The 23,294-nt window shown below is 51.6% G+C and overlaps 4 protein-coding genes across 4 annotated transcripts; 3 read left to right on the top strand and 1 right to left on the bottom strand.

The window, feature by feature from the left end:
• Positions 1-13: 13 nt before the first annotated feature.
• Positions 14-3,469, top strand: QC762_501420 (uncharacterized protein; the record flags this gene model as incomplete). Its single annotated transcript, XM_062890565.1, has 2 exons — positions 14-1,068; positions 1,131-3,469. The coding sequence occupies exons 1-2, from the start codon at positions 813-815 to the stop codon at positions 3,467-3,469; spliced, it is 2,595 nt and encodes an 864-aa protein (XP_062741617.1). The 5' UTR covers positions 14-812.
• Positions 3,470-4,814: 1,345 nt separating this feature from the next.
• QC762_0075260 (uncharacterized protein) lies at positions 4,815-8,234 on the bottom strand (the record flags this gene model as incomplete). Its single annotated transcript, XM_062883794.1, has 7 exons — positions 7,916-8,234; positions 7,792-7,853; positions 7,450-7,744; positions 7,047-7,403; positions 6,827-7,001; positions 6,680-6,767; positions 4,815-6,630 (listed from the first exon to the last, which is right to left on the bottom strand). Exons 1-7 carry the CDS (start codon positions 7,928-7,930, stop codon positions 4,815-4,817), a joined length of 2,808 nt encoding a protein of 935 aa, XP_062741618.1. The 5' UTR covers positions 7,931-8,234.
• Positions 8,235-9,499: 1,265 nt separating this feature from the next.
• QC762_0075270 (uncharacterized protein) lies at positions 9,500-10,339 on the top strand (the record flags this gene model as incomplete). The annotated part of the gene is made up of 1 exon (XM_062883795.1): positions 9,500-10,339. One exon carries the CDS (start codon positions 9,500-9,502, stop codon positions 10,337-10,339), a length of 840 nt encoding a protein of 279 aa, XP_062741619.1.
• A 4,730-nt stretch (positions 10,340-15,069) lies between these two features.
• On the top strand, positions 15,070-15,936 carry QC762_0075280 (uncharacterized protein; the record flags this gene model as incomplete). Its single annotated transcript, XM_062883796.1, is given in 3 exon segments — positions 15,070-15,112; positions 15,170-15,408; positions 15,424-15,936. 3 exon segments carry the CDS (start codon positions 15,070-15,072, stop codon positions 15,934-15,936), a joined length of 795 nt encoding a protein of 264 aa, XP_062741620.1.
• Positions 15,937-23,294: the final 7,358 nt, after the last annotated feature.

Raw genomic sequence — 23,294 nt, forward strand, 5'->3', positions numbered from 1 at the left:
CACCGCATCACGACATTTTTTAGCTCATTGCAGAAAGGTTTTCTCGGCTCAAGAACTTATATTGTTGCCGAATTCTGTGTCACACTCCCTAACCTCCAGACGAAGCCGCGGCAGCCCGCATGTTTCCGCACCGGAAAGCTCGACGTGGACAATATTGCACCCAAACGGCCGTCCTCCTGGAGGCGCACCAAACCTCAACATGCGCATGGCATCCACGCACGACCTCTGTCTCTCTATTTTCTCCTGCTGTGGTACACAGCACTGTCGCAACAAACAATTCAATGCCCGAGAGCTGCTGACCGCCTCTGATCATCTGCTTCTTTTTCTGGAACCCCAAGTCACGGCCCTAAAGGGAAGGTTGCAGCGCTCGCCGTGGGACAGACAGACCCCGGACCGGCAGTTGGAGCTTGGAAATCCGGGGAAAGGAACACGGCCGGGCATCTCATCATGCATTCCTCCCAGCCTCCGTCTTTTTACCAAGCTTTCCTCCTGTCGCACAGGCAGCATTCCCCGCATGCTGTCCCACGGGACGCCGAGGAGAACACCCCATCATGCGGGTGGAGGAATTGGAGACTCTTGGTGGGTTGGGGTACCTACCTTGATGATCACCACGTTACAGCCCAGCCGTGTTGTTCGGTCACGGGAGGCAGCTTGCTGGGACCGCATGCTCACCACATGCGAACACGATGGTTCATCCAATCTATCTTCGCATCGCCGGTGGTGTTAAGGTGGCACCGCGGTCATGATGATGCGGTCAGATATCTTTTTGGCGAGTCCAATTATCTCTTCCTCTCCTTGCCCTTGCTTCCCACATGCCGGTCAGCTTGCTCTGGTGTTGTTTTCTTTTTGCTAGCTTCCATTACAGAATGGCGTTTCTCTGGATCGCCTCTCTTGTGTTGTGCTCTCTGTGGGGGGCACGGGGACAGACTGAACGATGTTCGGGTTACGAAGCCATCAACGTGCTGAAGGCGGACTCGTATCTGATTGCAGATCTTGTTCTCATTGGCAACTGCAGCTCTCACAGCAGCGACATCGAGAACCTGAGGTTGCTTGTCGAGTACCAGACAGGTAAGCACGTCAATGTTTTTGTCAAGTATCACGATGCCGTCTAAGGTCACTGACTCGAACAGACTCACGGCTGCATGTCCTCATCACAGATGCCGATTCCCAAGTGTTTCAAATCCAGGAACACGTTCTCCCCCGACCGAGAAACGAGAACGCGTCCTCGAGCAGCTCTAGGTTGCAGTTCAGTTTCACCCAAAGCCCGTTTGCCTTTAGCGTTACAAGAGCGTCGACAGGGGAGACCCTTTTTGACACGGCCGACACGCCGTTGATCTTTGAAACCCAGTACATCCGACTCAGAACTCGCTTGCCGTCGAATCCAAATATTTATGGGCTGGGCGAACACTCGGATGACTTTCGCCTTCCAACATGGAATTACACCCGCACGCTATGGAACACGGAATCGCCCATGATCCCAAACGGGCTCAATCTCTACGGCTCGCACCCGGTGTACTTTGACCATCGGGGCGAGTCAGGCACGCACGGCGTGTTTCTGCGGAGTTCCAACGGCATGGATGTCAAGTTGGGCACCTCGGACCAGGGACAGCAATTCCTCGAGTACAATGTGATTGGCGGCGTATTCGACTTTTACTTCTTAGCAGGCCCGACCCCAACAGACGTCAGCAAGCAGTATGCCGAAGTTGTCGGGCTCCCAGCGTTTGTGCCGTATTGGGTCCTGGGTTTCCATCAGTGCAAGTATGGATATAAAAGCATTGATGAAGTTGGACAAGTTGTTGACACCTACGCGGCCGCTGGGATCCCATTGGAGACGATGTGGGGTGATATTGACTACATGAGCGACCATCAGGATTTCACCACGGACGGGAGCCGTTACCCCCTGGAGAAAGTTCGGCAGCTGGTTCAGAGTCTGCACGATGATGGACAACACTATGTTCAAATCCTGGATCCGGGAATCCATCGAGCTGGTGGTTACCCAACCTACACCAGAGGCGCCGAACAGAACGTCTTTCTCAAAGCAGCAGATGGCTCATTTTATCGCGGGTTTCAATGGCCCGGCGAAGTGGTTTGGCCTGACTGGCTCCATCCAAACACACAGGAATGGTGGACAGATGAGATCAGGAGGTTCTACGACCCCAACTCAGGCGTCAATGTCGATGGGCTGTGGGTTGACATGAATGAGGCGAGCAACATGTGTGAAAGCACCAGCTGCTTTGCTTCAACATCTGCTCGAACCTGCGTTGCCAACAAGGGTATCGCGGTCAGGAAACGTTACGGGGACCCGGTTCCATTTCTTGGAGTGCCAGAGAGAGATCTCTTCAACCCCCTGTATCGCATACAGAACCGATGGGGCGACATCTCCAGCAAAACTTTGTGGACGAACATCACCAATGCCGACGGAACCCACCAGTATGATACTCACAACTTCTACGGCACCATGATGGCTGGCGCCACCCGGAACGCCCTGCTGAGCAGAAACTCGGCTGTCAGGCCCTTCGTCCTCACTCGATCGACCTTTGCTGGCGTGGGGAGAGTGGCAGCGCATTGGTTCGGTGACAACGCTTCTAGGTGGGATCATTACCGAACTACTATCCGCCAAATGTTGTCCTTCACTGCCCTGCACGCGGTGCCCTTTGTTGGCTCTGACGTCTGTGGCTTCAACGAAAACGCGACGGAAAAAATGTGCGCCCGCTGGGCTTTGCTAGGCGCTTTCCAGCCCTTCTACCGCAACCACGCAGATATCACGGCCAACCGTCAGGAATTTTACCTGTGGCCTTTGGTCACTCAAGCCGCCAAGAAGGCGATTGATACTCGCTACAAGTTGCTCGACTACATGTACACCTCCCTCTGGAAAGCGAGCGCTGACGGCACGCCCAACGCCAGCCCGCTGTGGTTCTTCTACCCCTCGGATAGCAACACGTTTGGCATCCAGAACCAATGGATGCTCGGAGACGCGTTACTTGTTTCTCCAGTTGTTGACGACGACTCCCAGAGCGTCAGCTTCTACCTTCCGGACGATATCTGGTATGACTTTTGGACTTTTGAGCAAAAGGCCGGGGGTGGACAAACGCACAGGTTGGACGGTGTACAGTGGGATGAGATTCCTGTTCACATTCGAGGCGGGACTATCCTTGCTATGAGGACTGAATCAGCGAATACTACTGCCCAGTTGAGGGAGAAGAACTTTAGGATTATTGTTGCGCCGGGGAAGGACGGGACTGCCAAGGGGGAATTGTACTTGGATGATGGGGCCAGTTTGGATGTGGGGGGGAACAAGTCGGAGATTGGGTTTTTGTGGGATGGGCAGAGCTTTGCTGCGAACGGGACGTTTGGGTTTGAGACGGATGTGAAGGTTGAGAGGGTTGTTGTTCTCGGAGGGGAGGGAGGGGAGGTTGTTACGCATGAGGGGCCTTGGGGGTTGGGAGGAGAGTTTGGGTTTCATTTGTAGAGAGGGGAAGGGGTGATGAAGTATTTGAATTTTATTCTTGAACTTTCTGATACTATTGTGAGTTGGTTCTGGGTGTTCTTCCTGGTCGAGGGAAATACATTGCCGCTTTCGGACTTGGGTGGGGTGTGTAGCTAGGAGCAACACTGCCTCTGCCACCCTACCCCCCTGTCAATTTCAGCTTGGAAAAAATGTGTTTGATTTCGAAATGTCCAAATTAACCAGCTTAAGTTCGAATAACGAATTTGCAAGTCGAGGTAAAGGCAAAGTTGAATCGTCATATAAACCAATATACTGCTTGTCTTAACTACAGTTCCATTTCATATTTACATACCTACCTAAGCTTCTTTATCACTTCCTCTCAACAAATTAGCACTTATGGCGTCATACCTCCCTAGTTCCCTTGGCATCAGCTGCCGCTTTCACAGGCTTAGTTACTGCAGTCAAATCATCTTGGGAGCCTCGCGGCTGCTAAAGGAAACCAGATTAAATAGAGTTTGTTGTGGCGCTTTGTGACGGCATACGGCTACAGGGTTAGGGTTAGGACAGGAATACAGGGTCAGGGCTGAGGATGAGGGCTGCGGCCAATGGGAGCAAAGGGAAGCACAGGCCACGTGGGGCAGGCAAGGCAGGGTAAGGATATCTTGCAGAGCAAGCAGGGCCACACACACTTACTTTTCCTTTTCCTCATCTTTCGATTACTTTAGCTACGGAATAATATTGGCCTTGACCTATTTCAGCCTCAGCTTCGTGACACGCTTGGAACTACGTCAGGCCAACTAGCCCGATCTCGAGTTATTCGAATGGGCCAAATGACGTCTCTACCAAGTGTTCTAGAGCCACCTATCTTCATGACGAAACAGGGTACTCGAAGTGATGAAAGAGGCGGGATCCAGAAGGATCTAGAGTATTGTAACGGGCTTTAAATTAATGGAGACCCCCAGGCCCCTCCTGTGTCACGCTATGATAGAAAAAAAAAGAGAGAGAAAAAGAATGAGAGATCAGCTCAGCTTTCTGTCGTGAACTTCATAGTTAGGACGCGCCCTGAAGAACACGATTCCAATGTTCAAACTTTCTCCACACGAGCCATTCTACTCCCTGTTGTTCGAGTGGGTCTTTAACTATATGACGTCGCTATAAAGCATTCTGGAGCCACCTGTCTTCAGGACGAAACACAGTACTCGAATTGATGAAAGAGGCGGGATCTAGAAGGATCTAGAGTATCATGACGGGCTATAAATTAATGGAGACCCCCAGACCCCTCCTGCGACACGCTATGATAGAAAAATAGAGAGAGAGATTGAATGAGAGATCAGCTAAGCTGTGTGCGGCTAGCTTGCAAGCCCAGTCATCTGTTTTCCGACACCTTCTCTCTTAGCTGCAGCTCCTGCCGATGCATCTGCTCGGCCTCCTCATACTTCCCCTGGCTACGAAGCACAAGCGCAAGGTTGTTCATGCTGGTGAGCGTGTCGGGATGTTCCTTGCCCAACACCTTCTCAGATAGCTGCAGCGCCTGCCGATGCATCTGCTCGGCCTCCTCATACTTCCCCTGGCTGTCGAGCACAAGCGCAAGGTTGTTCATGCTGGTGAGCGTGTCGGGATGCTCCTTGCCCAACACCTTCTCCCTTAGCTGCAGCGCCTGCCGATGTATCTGCTCGGCCTCCTCATACTTCCCCTGGCTATCAAGCACAAGCGCAAGGTTGTCCATGCTGGTGAGCGTGTCGGGATGCTCCTTGCCCAACACCTTCTCCGATAGCTGCAGCTCCTGCCGATGCATCTGCTCGGCCTCCTCATACTTCCCCTGGCTATGAAGCACAAGCGCAAGGTTGTCCATGCTGGTGAGCGTGTCGGGATGCTCCTTGCCCAACACCTTCTCCCTTAGCTGCAGCGCCTGCCGATGCATCCGCTCGGCCTCCTCATACTTCCCCTGGCTATCAAGCACAATCGCAAGGTTGTCCATGCTGGTGAGCGTGTCAGGATGCTCCTTGCCCAAAACCTTCTCTCTTAGCTGGAGCTCCTGCCGATGCATCTGCTCGGCCTCCTTATACTTCCCTAAATTGCGAAAGCTCTCACCCACTTTGGAAAGAAGACCTGTTGTCGCTTCCTCGTCATCTGTTCTCTTCCGTAGTTGAAGAGCATGTAGCGTATGAGGAAGATACCTTATCCACTCTTCTCGGTTTTCGTGTTTGGGCCAAGGAAATATATCGTTAAGCCGTTCTAACACTTTGGCCGTCCATTCCTGTCGCTCTCCCTTTCCATCTAACCAGCTCAGCATCGATATCTGAACTAGCCGATGGATATCGTAGCTATCCGACTCATTCTGTTGGGAGATAAATGCATACGCCTTCAGGGTCCCGATTGCTTCAACTGTCTCTAGCGTCCCCGCCGGCGGCAACAGGGAGTGCGGAATATCCTTCCCGGCTAGAAAACACAGAAATCTGAGGTAGTCAGCCGCCAGCGCGTCGTGATCTGAGATTTGCTGGAACGAAATCAGCCAAGTTGTGGCGACAGCATTTTGAATGTTCTTATATCGGTGTCGGTCGTCAAAGTGACTACTCAACAACTTAACCATATCCTCATCACTGGACTTGCACAGCTTGAGGTACCGCGCAGTCGAGATCTGCTCCTTGGCCATATAAGCAGACGCCTGCCGTTTTGCCAGAGGGAGGTTAGCAAGAAACTCTAGCAACGCATTGTTGCTTCTTGTGTCGCTCATCTGAGAACCTTTTAGGTTTTTCCCTAATAGCTTAAGGGCCTCGTCTTTGCTCATTTCTTCAACTGCGATAATATGATTTTCAGACTCGACCAGCCTTAATCCAAGTTTGTGGTTTCGGGTTGTGAAAAGAATAGATCCTTTTCGGCTGAATGGAAGATAGTAGGTAAGGGCGGTATCCCCAAAGAGTAGCTTTTCATCGTCGGCGTTGTCGATAATCAAAAGCCAGTTACCCATACTCTCGCGGCCCAATACGGACTTAATAAGTGCCTTAACATCTGCTTTTTCTTCGTCGATTCCCGGTACCTTAAGCTGCTGGCCGATAGCGCGGTATGCATTCTCGAAAGCGGTGGCATCCACAGCGGGAACCCAAAGACCGAGCATTCCGGCTGCACGCCGCGAATGCGATAAGCGGTCTCCAGCGCGATCTGCGTCTTTCCAACCCCCAGACCTTCGATGGCGGTCCGTTGGCAGTCATCTTCGTCTCCACTAGGAAGAACCCTCTTAAAAGATCTTCGAGAATTGATTCACGCCCGACGAATTCCTTATTACGTCCGAACCGGACGATCCAGTGTCCCTTCACGGTAGCTTCACCATGTTAGTACTATTCTGGCCGTATCAGCCCACCCAGGAGATGATCAGCTTACAGTTCTTCCGCAGTTTTAAAACAACCGATGCGTCTCCAGCGAGTTTCCTGACCGCATCTTTAACAAATTTAAAGTTGGGACATTCTGGACCTTGGAATTTGTTCATCCCTGAATGGGTCGCATCCAAGCCTTGGCGAGGGAAACCATGCAGGCAGGCCGAAGACTCCGTCACAAGCTAGCAAGGTCAGTTGAATATCACGAACGGGGGCAAATAACGTACAATCTTGCGGGTAACACTCCTTGACAGGCGCTTCGCCCACCCCGGCGATAGAATGCGTCTTAACATCTCCGTCTTCCTAGTCTCGAAAAAGCAACTCAGGGGCAGTTGCACTGCCTTAGCATTAGCGATCTCGGCGAACTTCTGAACGCGCTGGTGGACGAAGTCGTGGCTCTGCTCGAGGTCTTTTATGAGTTGGTCAGAGGCCTGCTCTCCCATAATGCCTTTAACCAGCACCTGCCACCGAGCCTGCTTCGCAGCATCACTACCCTGGAATGGAGTGGCGAGAAACACGATGCCGACAGTGGAAAGCAGGATATGTTTATAGGCGCTGCCTTCCTGGGCGGCTCGGATGATTGCCTGGGGAGGTTAACCGCTGCCCGCCGTATATGATCTAGGTACATACCTCGGCCAGAATAAGCCCTCCAAAACAAGAGGCGACGAAGATAATCGGTCGCGTTTGCGAACCACGGCCTTCGGCTATAAGACCGAGTAGCGTATCGGCATGGCCGAGTAGCGTCTGCACGGGTGCATCTGCGAAGTAGTTTGCATTCCAGTCGTACGTATATATGCAGGCCTTTGGTAGGGCTGCCGGCAGCATGTCGCCGTCCGACAGCCAGTTCACAACCCCATCCCCACTTCTTTTCTTAAACTCCCATGTCCGCGGCGACTCGGTGCCCAATCCGTGGATTGCGATAATACTGTCCGGTTAGACGTGCCTCTATGCGCTTGACCGGGTGGAACTTACTCGATCGTCGCGTCGTCGGGAGCGTCGTCGACTGGGACGATCCGGCGGAGTCCCCTGCAAGCCTAAGGATGGAGTGCCGGTAGTTAGCATCGGTCGCCGCTTCTTATATAGAGAGCGATCTCACCTCTGTCGTGGTCATCCTGGGAATATTCTGAAAAGCGGGGCTCGTATTGCGCACCAGGCTGGTAAGGGTCAGCTTCAATCGCGGCGGTGACTATGTTAAGGTCGCCGTAAGAACGAAAGTGATGGAGAGAGGAGTATTTAGACTTAGCGAGATCCATAATGAGGCGCTGTTTGGCCTTTGTATGCGTGTCACACGTCAAACAACCAATCAGCCACATCACGGCCCAACCGCTATCGAGAACCAATGGTTGGAAGTAAGGCAGGCAATCAAGTACCTCGCGGTTATCAAAGGAATAGTATTGGACACAGAGTATGTTAAAATGCAGCATTTATTCATGGAATTTTACAGCACTTGTTTATGGAATTCTGCGCCCACATTGTTCTCAACGGCTCACCCACAGCGCTCTCAACGGCTCGCCCACAGCGCTTTCAACGGCTCGCCCACAAGTGTTCTCAACGGCTCCCAGGACTCCTCACCGGATCTCCGGACAAGCTCTTGACCGGACCTCCGAACAATGAGAGATAGGAGAAGCATCATGAGCGACTCGAGCACCTCATCAATGAGATCATAGATTCAAGTTACTGAATAAGGATGATAAGGGAGTTCAGGTGCTCATAAAGAGCCCTCTTCCAATTGCAATGGTTTTTCTGCTTCTTTCTCTCCTTAAGAAGAAATAATAAGTTAAGACAGTCAATAAGATTGATCATTTACAGTATTTCATGAGACTACAACATCTCAGTTCACTACTCTCTGTATTTGCAGGTAATACCTGTTGCACTTTCTTCCTTCGACAACCGCGTCGTCGTACTCAGCAGCACAGTCCGACACTCGCCAAGTTCTTGGGTAATTGCTTCACCCTCCTGAGACCCCTGTAGCTACAGTGCTCTCAGCGACCCCATTCTAACAGAGTATATCGAAGGACTTGGCAGCGGCCTAAGATCGCCTAATACTTACCGCCCAAAGCGCTAAGAAGCGCCATATCCAACTACTTTAAGCTATGATCCCGACATTACCTCTGATGCGACGCACCTGGGCAAGTATTCACAGCGCCCATCAAAAACCGCGGACGATCAAACCGTCGTGTCGTGTCCTTGTCTCTCGACGCTCCAAGCGAGTTAAGACAAACGGCGGAGAAATCGAAACTAAGGGATAACGTATGGCAATAGGATTAAGCATCCCGCAGTCACGGCCGGCTAGTTTAGCTAACAGAGTGCGCATAGTGGGCCCCGTGTGTTTTCCAGCTCCGGAAAGCAGGCGACGTGCCGACGCGTCCCGTGCCGACTCGTCCCGTCCCGACAATTACCCTCCGTCGCCCCCGTCCGCGTTCCACATGGCTCCGCCACGTCCCCCGCCCAGGCCGGTACGCTAGCAGCACCATCGCAGTGCAAGTGTGCGTACTCTCTGACAATAGTATTTATAGTCAAAACAGACGTGTTTGGGAAATGACAAGAGGAAATCACCGCGGATGGCTTGCCGGCTACCTATCGCTACTACGAGGCCCCTAGAAAGCGCGTCGTCAGAAACCCGGCCGACGATATATCGGCTTTCTTAAGGACGGAACTGTCTCTCGGCGGTCTGGCCGACATGCTCAAGCATCTCTGGTTTGCTGGCGCAGAGCGTCCCGCCACCCGCTGCACTTCCATGTCGCCATGGGCCGGGAGGTCGCCATCACCGACCGGATGGACCTCCACCTGCTCTGGTCTAATAAAGGGAGGCTCTTCATCAAACCCGTCCCGCGATTCCTTCTTGATCCAGGCTTTTGTCAGCAACCTTCAGTGCCCTGATGGCTGTGCGTGCTATAATCCCCCGGCAGATACGTGCCGGGGAATAGCAAGGAAAGTCGCCTTGGGTTTCCTCTACACATACGTCTGTCTCATATCATCCGAGAGCGACTTCCACATCGCCAACGAAACGCGCCTCCTGCCTCGAAATGAAGATGACTCGCCAATCAAATGGGCAGACTGGAAGGCCTTGGCCAGGGAACTCCTCCAAGTGCACGAACGCAACCCAGATGTGGTCCACCCACGCTTTCTGCGCGCCGAGCTCCGCCTCTCCCGCATCAACACCATCCATCGCTTCACCCGCCTCCCTCCCTTCCACCCCTACGTCCGCGGCAGGCACAACTATAGCAGCCTCTTGCACGATAATCTTGCGTGGATGGCCACTGCCGCTGTCTTCCTGGCCCTGGTGCTGACCGCGATGCAGGTCGGCCTCGCCACGGAGCGACTCCAAAAAGACACCACCTTCCAGCAGGCGTCATACGGCCTCACCGTATTTGCTATTCTAGGGCCTATGTGCGCGTTTGGCCTAGTGGTGCTGGGCGCGCTGTTTAACCTCGTCAATGATCTACCACTGCTCATCGGAAGACGGCGCAACCGCGCAGTGCATGAAACCTCGGGTGAAGTTAGTTACGCGGCGCCCTGATTACGGTGCAACCGCCATGACAATCCGACTCTAGGGATCATTGGGGGAAGACAATGATCCAGGGGAACAGTGGTCTATATATACGGAAGAACTAGATAGCTCGTAGATAGTTCTGCAGTGTGACGGCTGTGGCGGCGTCACCATATATATACCACTGGAGCGAGCCAAGCCAGGAAGCTTGGCTCACTTGTAGCTTTTGATAGCAATCACAACAGGTTTGGCGCAGTGGTCTGCCCTGCCGTGACATGCAGTATGTAATATAAGTCACATCGTTGGTATCAGACTATTGTGATTAAGACAAGCTATTGTTGTACATTATTTAGCTGCACCGAACCAGTTGTCTAGAAAAACCTTCAACTGTTACACGCAAACAAATAACTAGCCGCGTGAGGGCCTAACCGCTTTCTACATGCACAAGCGACAAGCAATGGCTGGAATGAAGGCGGACAATGAAGTGGCTTGCGGCTATAAAGGAATGATGTTTCTTATTGCGTACGAGGAAGGACTCGGTAGCTGGTTGAAGTAACCAGAGCACGGACTTCAAAAGGACAGATAAATAGGCGTCCTTAGAATCTGTTTGTATCTCTAGACTCTCTTCACTAAGGCCTTCGAGGCCATTGAAGATTATTAGCTGAATTAAACTACTGTTCTAAGCCCTGATCACTAGCCCTTGTCACATATAATCTTCAAACAATCGAAGATACTAACCATCCATCTACCACTATAATACCACGCTATCGTTACTTCCGACATTACCTGTCACCGTGTCACCCACATACGCAAGCGGTAGAAACCTCCAGGAACAACTTGACAATACATCCATTTCTTCCTGTAACATGCTGGAACATCATGTCGCCTCCGCTGAGCCCGTCCAGGTTGAGGACCACATGGAGCTCACCCTCTACTCCCCTCAGGAGTTTGAGACCATCATGATGAACCCCACCGACATCTAGCCGTTGCCGGGTGCTGTCCATAACCCTGCACCATGGATCATCGAGCTCCATCGCCGAAGGAGGGAGGCCTACGAGAGCGTTCGCCAACTTGCTCAGCAGCAGAACAAGGTTTACATTAACCCTCAGGAGATGGAGCACCTCAAGCACCAGTATAGTCACATCCGTGAACAATACTCTATCTGCGCCGGCATGGTGAAACTCGGGGTCCAGGTCTCAGAACAACAGATCCGGCACTTCCGTTAGCAGATTGAAAACGCCAGTGCTACCTTTGCGAATCAGATCTGGGGAGCCATCGCCGTCATCTCCCAGGACGAGCGTCAGCGTCAACAAGCCATAGAACAGCTGCCTGAGTCTGCCAACCGTCACTACGCCGCCCTTCTGGCCCTGAAAAAGGAGGTCGAGGATCAGAAGCGGTTCAACAATCAGGTTGAGAATTGGGCCAACAAGCGCAACCACGACGTTTACAGGCTCTTGCCAAAGGAGTTTGTTGACCCCTCCACGCTAAACGAGCATGGAAGGTATGTCATGGAGCAGATCGAGACACTTACCACCGAGGCACTACTGGAAGCCACGGCACGAAACACATCACGACAGGTTCGGATACAGTTTGAAGCATCGCGTGCTGGTCCCATGTACATGACTCCTGCTGCCTCTGGCGGGGAAAGTGATAATCTCCCACCGAACGTCGCTACGCCACCGGAGGTACACCTCCTAACCCGGACGACTTCTCTCCCGACAACGATAATGGTGACTATCATGTTGAACAAGGAGCAGGCCTTCCTTCCGGAGGAGCTGGAGGGGGAGGACCTATATGTAACGACCCTCCTCCCGGGAGAGACAATCGCTCTCCCAGCCCTTCCGGCCGAGACGACCTCACTCGGCTCATCCAATTTTTCTCTCGCACCCCGGTTCAGGCCAACCCCGTCCATATGGCCAAACCTCCAGCCTATGACGGCAAGGACCTATCCAAATTCCAAGCCTGGTGGCTTAAGGTTGGGGCATACATGGAATCGTACCCCACTGGTTTCCCCACAGACCAGGTCAAAATCAACTGGAACTCAAATATCAGGGTGACATTTCTTAGTACCTGACCGAAATTATGGACCTTAACAACGTAGTCTAGTGGTCCGGCACTACCTTTCAGACTCACATCTCCAAATCCTTGCCGAATGAGATTACTAAGCTAATCTACTCACGACAAGGCAGGGTCCCTGAGACAGATGAGGACTTCTTCCAAGCTATCCAGGAGGCAGGCCATATCTATGAGAATATGCTCACCAACCCTGGAATCTCCGTTGACAACCGGGCGGGAAAAGACACGCCCACTTCGATCTCGGAGCGCTCGAAGTCGGGCCCTCCATCGCAAGGTCGCTCCCAACCATCGTCAAATCCATCCTCAAGAAACAAGGCACCACCACCCGAGGTCAGCAAGCCCGATCCAAAAGATCAAAAGTGGCCCAACATTAGAGAGGCGCTTTCGGGGATCGACCAAGCCAACATCGACAAGTACAAAAAAGAAGGTTGCACATGCTATCGATGTGGCCGCAGCAATCACCACACCTTGGCTTGTTTCGCAAGGAAGGATGTCTCAGGTAATGACCTCCCAGCTGATCCAACCAAGGTAGCAGGAGTTAAGCAGAAACTGGAGCCGGAAAATGAGGTACTACCACCCAAAAAGGTCAGGATCGACGGCATCGGAACCAGCAACGTCACCATCGACGACGAGCTCCGTTTCTTCGAGCTTTCAGACGATGAAGACCTTTCCGGGACCGAGAAGGATTTTCACTAAGCCGCCTGCCCACGCCGACAGGAGAAGAACGGCCTTTAGGCGCTATCATATCAGGGATTAAGAAGAAGCGAACGGAAGAACAGGACCAGATAGATGAAGGACCCTCCCCACCAAGAATTGGGAAGCGCCCTATCATCAACATGAGCATCATACTGATCTCAAAAAATCGCCCGAGGATATTTGCTATTCGTGTCCTGTTAGATCCGGGTAGCGAAGTCCCTGTCCTGTCTGATAAAGTCGTCCACAAACTCAACATCACCACGTTTCCTCACCCGAACAACTTCCATCTCCAGACCTTCACCGGAGACTCCCAGTCCAAAGAAGGAGCCCGGTACACCGATACTTTGGTTCTACGCCATGCCGAGGATCACTTCACAAGACTCGGGTTCGAGGTCAGCAAGCTGGACGACCAATGTGATGCTATCTTGCCTCACTGGTGGCTCTGCGAGCATCAACCAGCTGGATTTTATGACAAGGACCCAACCAAGATCACGTTTGGCTCACCCACATGCAAGGATCGATGCACAAGCCTAAGAGTCTTGGGCAAGGTCGGCAGAATCGCCAGTGTCACTAATGATATTGACTCTATCCTTGAACGGTTCCGGGAGCTAGCCCCCTTGGTGCCCACTGACATCTCGAAGCGACTTCCACAGCACAAGGCATGGGATCACAGCATCGATCTTGTAGAAGGCAAGACGCCCCCTTTGGGACCAATATATTCACTAAGCGGCAAGGAACTCAAATTCCTACGCTCTTGGCTGGACGAGATGCTCGCAGAAGGAAAGATCAGACCGTCAAAATCCCCATGCAGTGCTCCCGTGTTCTTCCCGGTTGAGGGAAATGCATTGCTGTGACGAACCCCTCTACAGAACCTCTGAAAGGGATACGGGTTGAAGGCAACTTCTGACAATTGGTTCGGTGCAGCTAAACAGTGCACAACAAGATGTCTCAATGTAAACACTAGATGCCGTGAATACAAGCTGTGATTGCATACTGCGGAACTGTCTATCTACACCAGCCAGTTCCTCCGTATATATAGACCTTGGGACCGTGGACCGTTGACTTATAGACGGTCCTCGGTCCACCTATGATTGGCCGATACTGGACCGTGGACCATGAGCCCCGCCGCGGTCCCCGGTCCCCATCTTATTGGTCCGTTTATCTTTCTGGACCGTGAGCTCGCTTGTCACAACCTTAACGACGGGAGCGGTGGAGCAGTGCAAGGTCACCAACCAATCAGAACGAGGGCGCGGCGACCCAGGCGATCATGGGCAATAAGACTGGGAGGAACAGTGATCACGGAGGAACGACCAATAGGAAACCAGGTAGGATCATAGCGATCATTGTGATTATTGGGAATGAGCGGAATGATCACCATGATCAGGGAGAATCACAGGTCTATATATACGGAGGAACTGGCTAGTGTAGATAGACAGTTCTGCAGTATGCAATTCAAGCTTGTATTCACGGGATCTAGTGTTTATATTGAGACACTTTGTTGTGCACTGTTTAGCTGCACCGAACCAGGATTATTCAGAAGTGCCTTCGACCAGTATCCCTTTCAGAGGTTCTGGATAGGGGTTCATCACATAGGGAGCTAAAGCGAGGGAATTCCTAAGATCTAATAGGATTAAAAGGATCACTTAGCTAGTTTATAATCCTCCCAGTTACTATAAACACTAGCAAAAACCGAGTCGGTATCATTGGTTACGTTAAAGACGCTAAGCACAGTTATTACTAATCAAAGATAATATTTGTTAAAGGTGGAAAAGGTAATAGCTTTTATTATACCTTAACATAATTCTTACCCGGGCGGGCCAAGAACCGTTTAGAAAGAAGGAAGAGCTCCTGCATAAGTAGGAAATCTAATAACTAAGAATGCTTCAACCCAACCCCTTTCACTCACGGCACCGTAAGTCTCTTACCTTCTCGCTTACAACCTTGACTAACACACCCAGGGCAACTTCCTCTCCTGGCACCGCTACTTCATGCACACCTATGAGACCCACCTCCGGTCCTGCGGGTACACCGGTCTGTTGCCTACCTGACCATCCCCCCATCTCAAAACCCAACTCTAACATTCAATAGGAGCACTTCCCTACTGGTCCTGGCCCCTCGACCTCTCCTCCGTCCGTTTCTCCCCTTTATTCGACGGCTCCGACACCTCCATCGGCAGCGACGGCATCCCCACCCCCCACGAAGGCATGAAGCTCAACTGGCCTGGCACCACCCCCTCAGGCGAGTCCTTCGTTCACATCTCCCCCGGCTCCGGGGGCAAGTGTATCCAATCCGGCCCCTTCGCCAACGCAACCGTCAACTTTGGCCCTGTGAACCTTCCTCTCTACGGTGAAACGGGGAGCCTGTCTTCCCCTGACCCTACCGCCGCGGGGCAGGCGAGGGGTATCAAGCGTGATCTTAACGGAGATCCCGGTAGAAGGTGGTCAACCTTTCGTAACATCACCGAGTTGATCTTGGAGAGCAAGAACATCGAATGGTTCCAAGGTGTCCTCCAAGGAATGACTCAATACACCGGCGGCGCGGCAAGTCTGGGTGTTCACGGGGCGGGTCATTACATGATTGGGGGTGACCCGGGCTCAGACGCCTGGATTACGCCTGGGGATCCGGCGTTTTATTTTCATCATGGGGGGGTTGATCGGGTTTGGTGGTTATGGCAGATGTTGGATTTGGATGGGGGACGGAAGGATGTTTTTGGGACGAATACCATGATGAATAATCCGCCTAGTGGGGAGACTACGGTGGAGGATTGGCTTGATATGGGGCCGTTGGCGGAGAGGGTGAGGATAAAAGAGGTGATGAATAGTTTGGGGGGGGAGTTGTGTTATGTTTATATTTGAGATGGGGGTTGGGTGGTGTTGTTTGTGGGAGGTGTTGGTAGCTTGATAGCCAGAATACCTATCTTGAAGAATGCTCGATATGTATAGCAGGTGCTTCGCGGGTGTGGAATGATCATATTCTAGAGGGCTTGTGGCTTGGCGTGGCGGTTTGCACCTTCTACTCATGGCGGCGGGAAGGAACAAACACGAGGTTAGTCTTGTACAAAGGAAGGAGCGTTTGAAGTTTAAGGTTGCGGTGCTGCCCTAACATCAATTAATGCCCCAAGAAAAAGTCAAAAGCTCACAGGCTTCTCTTGTTAAACGCTTCCTTCCAGGTTTTCTTTGCCTAACAAAAATATCATCACTCTGGCCATGCACCATTTCGAAAAATGAAGGTTGTGCGTGTGCCTCTTGGCAAGATTTGGAAACGAGCCTTTGGGTCGCTGTCAAAATAGAACGCCCGGACGATACGAGTCAACGGCATAACTGTCCCCCGCGAAGTCGTTCACACCATCATCCAACACCTTCCACTAGAATCGGTCATCTCCCTCGCGCTCACCTGTCGAAGTCTCTATGATCAGTACCTCCCTGAACCAACCCGCTTGCAACTATCTCACGCCGCAAAAATGACCTTACTTGAGTGGCTTGAGCAGGACATTCCAAAATTCTATCTCTGCCACAATTGTACCCGTCTTCATCACTGGGAATCGTTGATGCGCACCCCAAGCGAACCAGTTCACGGAATGCATATGTTCTGCAATAGCCCCCCAGTAAAGCCCTTCGGTTACGACACGGGTTTGCGCATGACTTACTCAGTGGCTCGCAGCGTGATGAACTGTCATCGCTACGGCTTTACACACGGGCCGTCTGTAGCTATGATTCAGGCAGCCCAGCTCACGACCTGGAACGAGAGGTTTCGCATCAGCATTATTCGTGAGTGGCAGGCCAACATCTTCAATCACCACTTGTATTCTCAGGGAGTCACGTCCTATGACATGAAAATGAGAAACAAGGTGTTTAGAACAAACGAGGCGGATGATATATTAGAAGACCAGACCCAGGAGTTAAGGAGAAGCTTTTTTGAAATGTCCGGGCATCTTCTAGTATGTCCTCATCTTCAAGTCCCAACACATGCCTCCTCATCAAAACCCATTATTCCTGCTCTAGCCCGACCTAGAGACCGTGCGGGGCCATTTTCTCCGACATTTGGGGAAGGGGAAGTTGGTTCTTGTGCCATTTGCTTTACAGACTACCGCATCAAAATTATCCTGCATGAATGTGTCAACTCGTGCAAGCGAAAATGTCGCTCTGTCGGGGACTGGTGCATCTGGATTACTCGTTGGCATAATCTGGGAGCCTGTCGATCTCCGCAAGACGTGGAATGGTACAACCACGAGACAGAATACTTGGATGAAACCCAGGAGTTGCGTAAAGATAGCTGTGCGGCCGGCAATGTATGGAGAATGTGGAACAGGAGAATATCGGACCGTGATGTGCCTTTAATGGAGATAAACAACGACTGGGCTTTTGAAGAGAATTCGTCACAATGTATCAAAGGACTGAGACGGTGAAGATGGGACTTCGCGGTCAACTCTTTGGTGCTCGGCTCAAAGCAAAGTAAAGTCCACAATGCCACAGTCTGGCTATATAGCCATGGGTTGGCAGTTAATTCAAGAAATTATGGGTGAAGAACCTGAAATCCAAGCAATTCCTTCTCATCAAGGCCTTTTTATTATGCACTGAGGACAGAACTCCTGCATGGTCATACCGTTGTCTTTCAACTACTGCATACCTACCTCACTTTTTTTATATTTTGAATTGCCACTCGAACTTATGAAAGTAAGCTCACTATCAACAGTTTCTAAGGCCTAGCCCCAGCTTTTGGATCCGTGGATTTTTAATAACAAACTCCAGTCTGTTCGTCTAAAATGGACTCGCTTCCTCCATTGCTCTCATCAAAAGCATACATTGGCCGCTGATATCTACTACCAGAACCCTAAGGCGACAAACCGTGCGGCCATCTGTACTCACTGTGTACAAGATTCCCGTGTTTTTCTGCTCTTTAGCGCGTTTTGAATCCCACGACCCAATTCCCACAACGCGCAATTCTCGCGATTAACCTCTTCCCATTTCATATCCAAAAGCCGTCGACGCGGTGTATCTACCTACCTTTTCCACATACCACCAAGCTCGCGTCACACCAAGTGCCTTCAACAACGACACTAATCACGATGGCTACCGACACGCTCTCCAACATCCTCGAGGCCCATCGCCCCAATGCTGCCATTTATGCCAAATTCTACCGCCATATTCATGAGTATCCCGAGATCTCCGGCATGGAGGCCGAGGCAGGAGGGCTGGTCGCCTCATTTCTGAAGGATCTTGACTTCAAAGTGTTTACTGGCATTGGCGGCCACGGTGTTGTCGGGAAATTCGAAAATGGCCCGGGCAAGGTTGTTCTCATGAGGGCCGAGCTGGACGCTGTTCCGATTCTCGAGTAGACTGACCTGCCTTACCGCAGCGAGAAGCGCATGATCGACCGCTACGACAACGACCGGCCAGTCATGCACGCCTGCGGCCACGACATGAATATGGCAGCTCTCTTGATGGCATCTTCATTGCTCAAGTCCGCCTCTGAGCACTGGTCCGGTACCCTGATTGTGGTTTTCCAACCTGACGAGGAGGAGACAGGAGGGGCCAAAGCAATGGTTGACGAAGGTCTACGATTATATCCCAGTCCCGGATGTGATGCTCGCTCAGCATTTGGTCCCTAACCCTGCTGGCACCGTCGCCATCCGATCCGGCCCCGTGCTTGTGGCAGCCGACTCCCTCCACGTCCGTGTCATCGGCGGCCCCGGCCATGGACCTAACCCCCAGTGGCGTGTCGACCCAATCCCTCTCTCCATGCGAATCGTGGCATCCCTCCAAGACATAGTCACCAAGTCGATCGGCCCCGACGAAGACGCCACGGTCGCCTGCTGGGGCTTCCATGCCGGCGAGCCTGGCAATGCTTACGTCGCCCACGCGGACATCCTCCTCGATATCAAGACCGTCAAGCCAGAGATTCGACTTCGCGTGCTCGATATCATCAAACAGCACTTCCTCGACGAGTGCCGCGCTGCAAGAGCACCACGCGACCCTCACTTCGATCATACAGTTCGCGCACCACTCACGACCAACGACGACGCCATTGCTGGCGTGATTTCCGAGAAATTCAAGGAGCATTTTGGGGAGCGTGTCGTGGACATGCAATTCACTCGCGCCTGTGAAGACTTCTCCATCCTCGGCGCTGCTCACAACGTGCCCTATGCCTATTGGAGTTTTGGTGGTACACCTCTGGGGACGGAGGAGCCAGTTCCTTCCAACCACTCGCCGTTCTTTGCACCAGAGGTTGATTTGACTTTGAGAACAGGGGCGGATGCTATGGCCTTGGCGGCGTTGACCTTTCTGACTTGAACCTGGCATTATTTTATCCAGGTGACACGACCCGTATGGACAGGGAGGAAATGCAAGAACAGAGCACAAGATCCGTGATTAGACACGGAAGTTCTTCATAGGTCTAATTCAAGCATATATGAAGCTACCACATCTTGCGGTAACCACGGTGTCAGTTTGAGCATACCTAAGGTATATTAAGCTTTGAATTGTTGTATGTTATCCCAGCTTAAATCTGACTATATCTGAGATCCAGGCCTTAGTTGGCTAAAACTAGCCCATCTTTATAGTTTCGTGATTATCTAGAGCTGAGCTTCTGTGCAGTCAGGTAGGTATGTACATTTTCACTATCTAGAATCAAACCAACCATTAACGTTAAACAACCTCCACATTATACGTCATCCCATCAAATACCAATCCTCCCTCTTCAATGTTCCCAAGTACCCGGTCCCCATATTCAATATCAGGCCATGTCAGATCAGGGGCATTCACCGGGCCCAATTTCATCGGCACCGGCGCATCATAAGCAACATTTTCTTGTTTCCACATCTTCCAACATGAGCCATCCTTCCCATTCAGCCTTCCACTAAAAATGTCCACACCTTGTAAAGCCTCACGTAGTGCCCCGAGGAGAAGATCTTTGGGAGCCCGGAGAGCAAAAGGCCGCGTCCGAGAAGAATGGCTGACTTCAAACCATATTCGTATCTCCCAAGTTTTTCTGCGATTCAACTTCTGATATTCATCGACTATCTTCACTTCTCCCCAGGGATCAGAATATCGTGCCTCATCTCCTGTTATCCCTACTCCAGGTTGCCCTTCACTTATCGACCCTTCATTAACGCTGTAGTCGCGCACTGGATTCACGCAGTCTTCCTCCAGAATACCGGAGCTGCCAGGGTCTGAATAACTACTGACAGGCTCCACAAGCCCGAAGGCATCCGTCCAAATGAATTGATCGCTGGGGAGGACGTCACTCATGGGCGTGCGATTAAAGAGCATGTTGCCTGGCCAATGGTTGCTAAATGTCGCATTCCAGCCCTCACACGCCCTGCGGAGATGTCGAGTTTTAACCTCTATCATCTCCACCCTGCCATCATAGCAAGTGACAACGCTCCCTTGCCCATGTATCATATCCATTGCCTTAATGTATTCTTCCTTAAGCTCCTCATCTGAACCATTTCGGGAATATAGGTAGGTACTCAGTATGGCGGCGGTACTGGACGGATATCTACCCAACTTGTCTGGAAATATGATGAACAGATGACGAAGTTTCCACCACGATGGTGAGAAGTTTTCGAAGTATAATTGATCCCATTCCGTCACACTGGGCGTAGTCCAGCTCGCAATGGCCTCGCTTAATGATCTTTCAAACTTTGACAATAAATAAGTTGCTCCTTTTTCCATTTTTGGCGTTTTGCTCAGCTTGATGAAGACCTGACAGCACGAAGCAACAACCCTGAATTGCCATCGATCGTAACTTGTGGCGCGCAGAATAAAAAACATCGGAGCACCTGCCCCACGGTCCAGGGTGAACATATGGTCATGTTCTCGCTCGATGAGATTCTCCAAGTCCTCCACATCGCTCATGAAGAGAAAGGAATCGCCGACAGTATACAAGATATTTGATTGAATCCGATCAACTACACGCGGCCGAGCGTTGAGTTGACACATATGCATGAGTTTGATACACAGCGCGCCCGTCCTCCCACAAATGCCGAGAATATTGGGAGGGGCGGGATGAGGAGACCCGAAAAAAGTCAGGAGACTCTCAACCGGCTTTACTCTAAAAAATAGAGACGGCTGTTCGACTGCAATCACTAAGGCCTTCCGTCGAGTCGGTGGTGCGTAAAAATCGGGAGGTGCTGGGGTGTGTCTAATCTTAAGCCAGCGGGCGTGTGGGAGTCCTAAAATGTCGGCGAAGTCGCAGCGTGCCCATTGCTTCAGGCTGACAACACCGCCTGTTTGCCAGAGGTTGAAGTTAAAGTCCGCCGATAAATCAGTTTTCTCGCTGACCATAATTCCATCTTTGAAAAGTCTCTGAGTCCTCCATGGCGGAGCCCACGACGGATATTCGCCCCATCCATGAAGACCGGAAGCAGCCCACAGAAATCTCGTATCGTTGTCTACCACGAGGGAATGGGCGAGCGTTCCTATCATGACGTGCCGAAGTGAAAGTGAGTAGTCCGCTCGTATCGAGTGCTCGTATGTGGCGTTGGCTTGGGTCAAGGCTAATACCCCAAATACTTTATCTCTAGGGTCTGCCGCCAAGCTCTCCTCCGTGGCCATCATGATTTCTAATAACTCTCCACATGTTTCTTTCCTTAAATCTCTGATTAGGTGCCCTTTTGCTGCGTATTGAAACCAAGGGGCTGGAGTCGCTTCCCAACGCCATCCAGCACATTCCCGCGCCCCCTCAACTTTGGGCTTGTCGACTCCGTCTGTGCTGTCAATCCAATACTCGGTATCTCTCACTCTTATAACCGCTCGTCGAGACACGAGTAGCTCCTGTACGACCCAGAGACGCCTGAAATAATGTCTTCCGAGTAAATCGATCAAACCAATTTCCCCTCTATCGTCCGTCTTTTTCGGCATCTGAGACAGCTGCCTCCTCTTCGGGTAACCCCGGCTGCCCAAATCCCCAAACATATCCTTCCCCAGAAACACCACCACTCTATCCGCCTTTCGGTATATCTGAAACATCTTCTTAACCTGCTCCTCCCTCTCGCCGTAAGGGTCCCGCTGGTTAATGCAGAGGGCATCCACCCACAACACCCTTTGAGCGCCTCGGATGGCTGGCCGTAAGCACTTCAACATTTCCCAACAGTTCCGTGTCTGAAACAGAATATCCCAATATTCTCCAACGAAAACCGGCTTGCAAAGTGTGCTATCCCCGTCTTCACCACCCCAGCTATAGGAGCAAGTCTCGTACTCGGGGTAGTCATCGTTATGGCAGATTTCGAGCGTAATATGAACCGGATCATCCGGCTCAGCAAAGGGAAGACGAAGAAGGCGAAACTCATCGGGTCTGAGAGAGCGTTCGTATGGGATTAGTGCCTTCGCCTCGGCATCTTCGGCTTGGGGTTTTGAAGCCGCGGATTTGTTGGCTGTGATCGGAATGGTGCCATCTGGACTCGTCGGTCGAGAGGTCGTGTCAACAACTCGATCGTCGGTGGGTATCGCGAGCGGGTGACCGTCGGGATACGTGTACTTGACTGTTGCAGGCCAGTGAAGATTTAAGTCATCTAGCGGCTCATCGGGTGGCAATGGGGGTAGTGGACTGAATCCTGCAACGGCAGCTGCAAGCTCGTGAAGGTTGGGCGATGAGCTACATGAGGTGCAGTGCGGGGTTTTGGTGGTCTCGTTAACCACAACAAGAGGAGTAGTACAACTTGGTTTGTGCCAGCGAACCATGGTGGGGGACGCTTCGGAATACGGTATTAGTTCGCCAAACAGGTATGTTGATGTTCGATGATAAAGGCGTTGAGGAAACAGAGTTGGTGCCTAATCCAACCCTCTGCACTTGCCGAGTTCCCTCAGCCACCTTCTACCCCTCACCTGCAGCCTGATCAACCTCGTAATGCAGAGAAGCTTTCTCTAAAATAATATGCACGTTACACAAATGACAATGCTTTGAATATCACTATGCGTTCTCCACATTGTATTTCTTCTTGTTCTTCCTGGTCGAGGGAAATGCGTTGCCGCTTTCGGATTTTGGTGGGGTGTGTACCTAGGTAGCTAGGGGCAGCACTGCCTCTGCCACCCTACCCCCCTGTCAGCTTAGGACGTTGGATTTCAGAATGTCCAAATTAACCAGTCTAAGTTCGAATAATTTGCAAATAAAAGTGAAGGTCTAGTCGAATCATCATATAAAACAGCTACTCGGCATAACTACCTCACTTAAGGCTCAGTTCCGTTTTGCATACCTGACCTAAGCTACTTTATCG

The sequence above is a fragment of the Podospora pseudocomata genome, chromosome 5 (genome assembly GCF_035222375.1).
Source record: "Podospora pseudocomata strain CBS 415.72m chromosome 5, whole genome shotgun sequence".
In the NCBI taxonomy this organism is placed as follows: domain Eukaryota; kingdom Fungi; phylum Ascomycota; class Sordariomycetes; order Sordariales; family Podosporaceae; genus Podospora; species Podospora pseudocomata.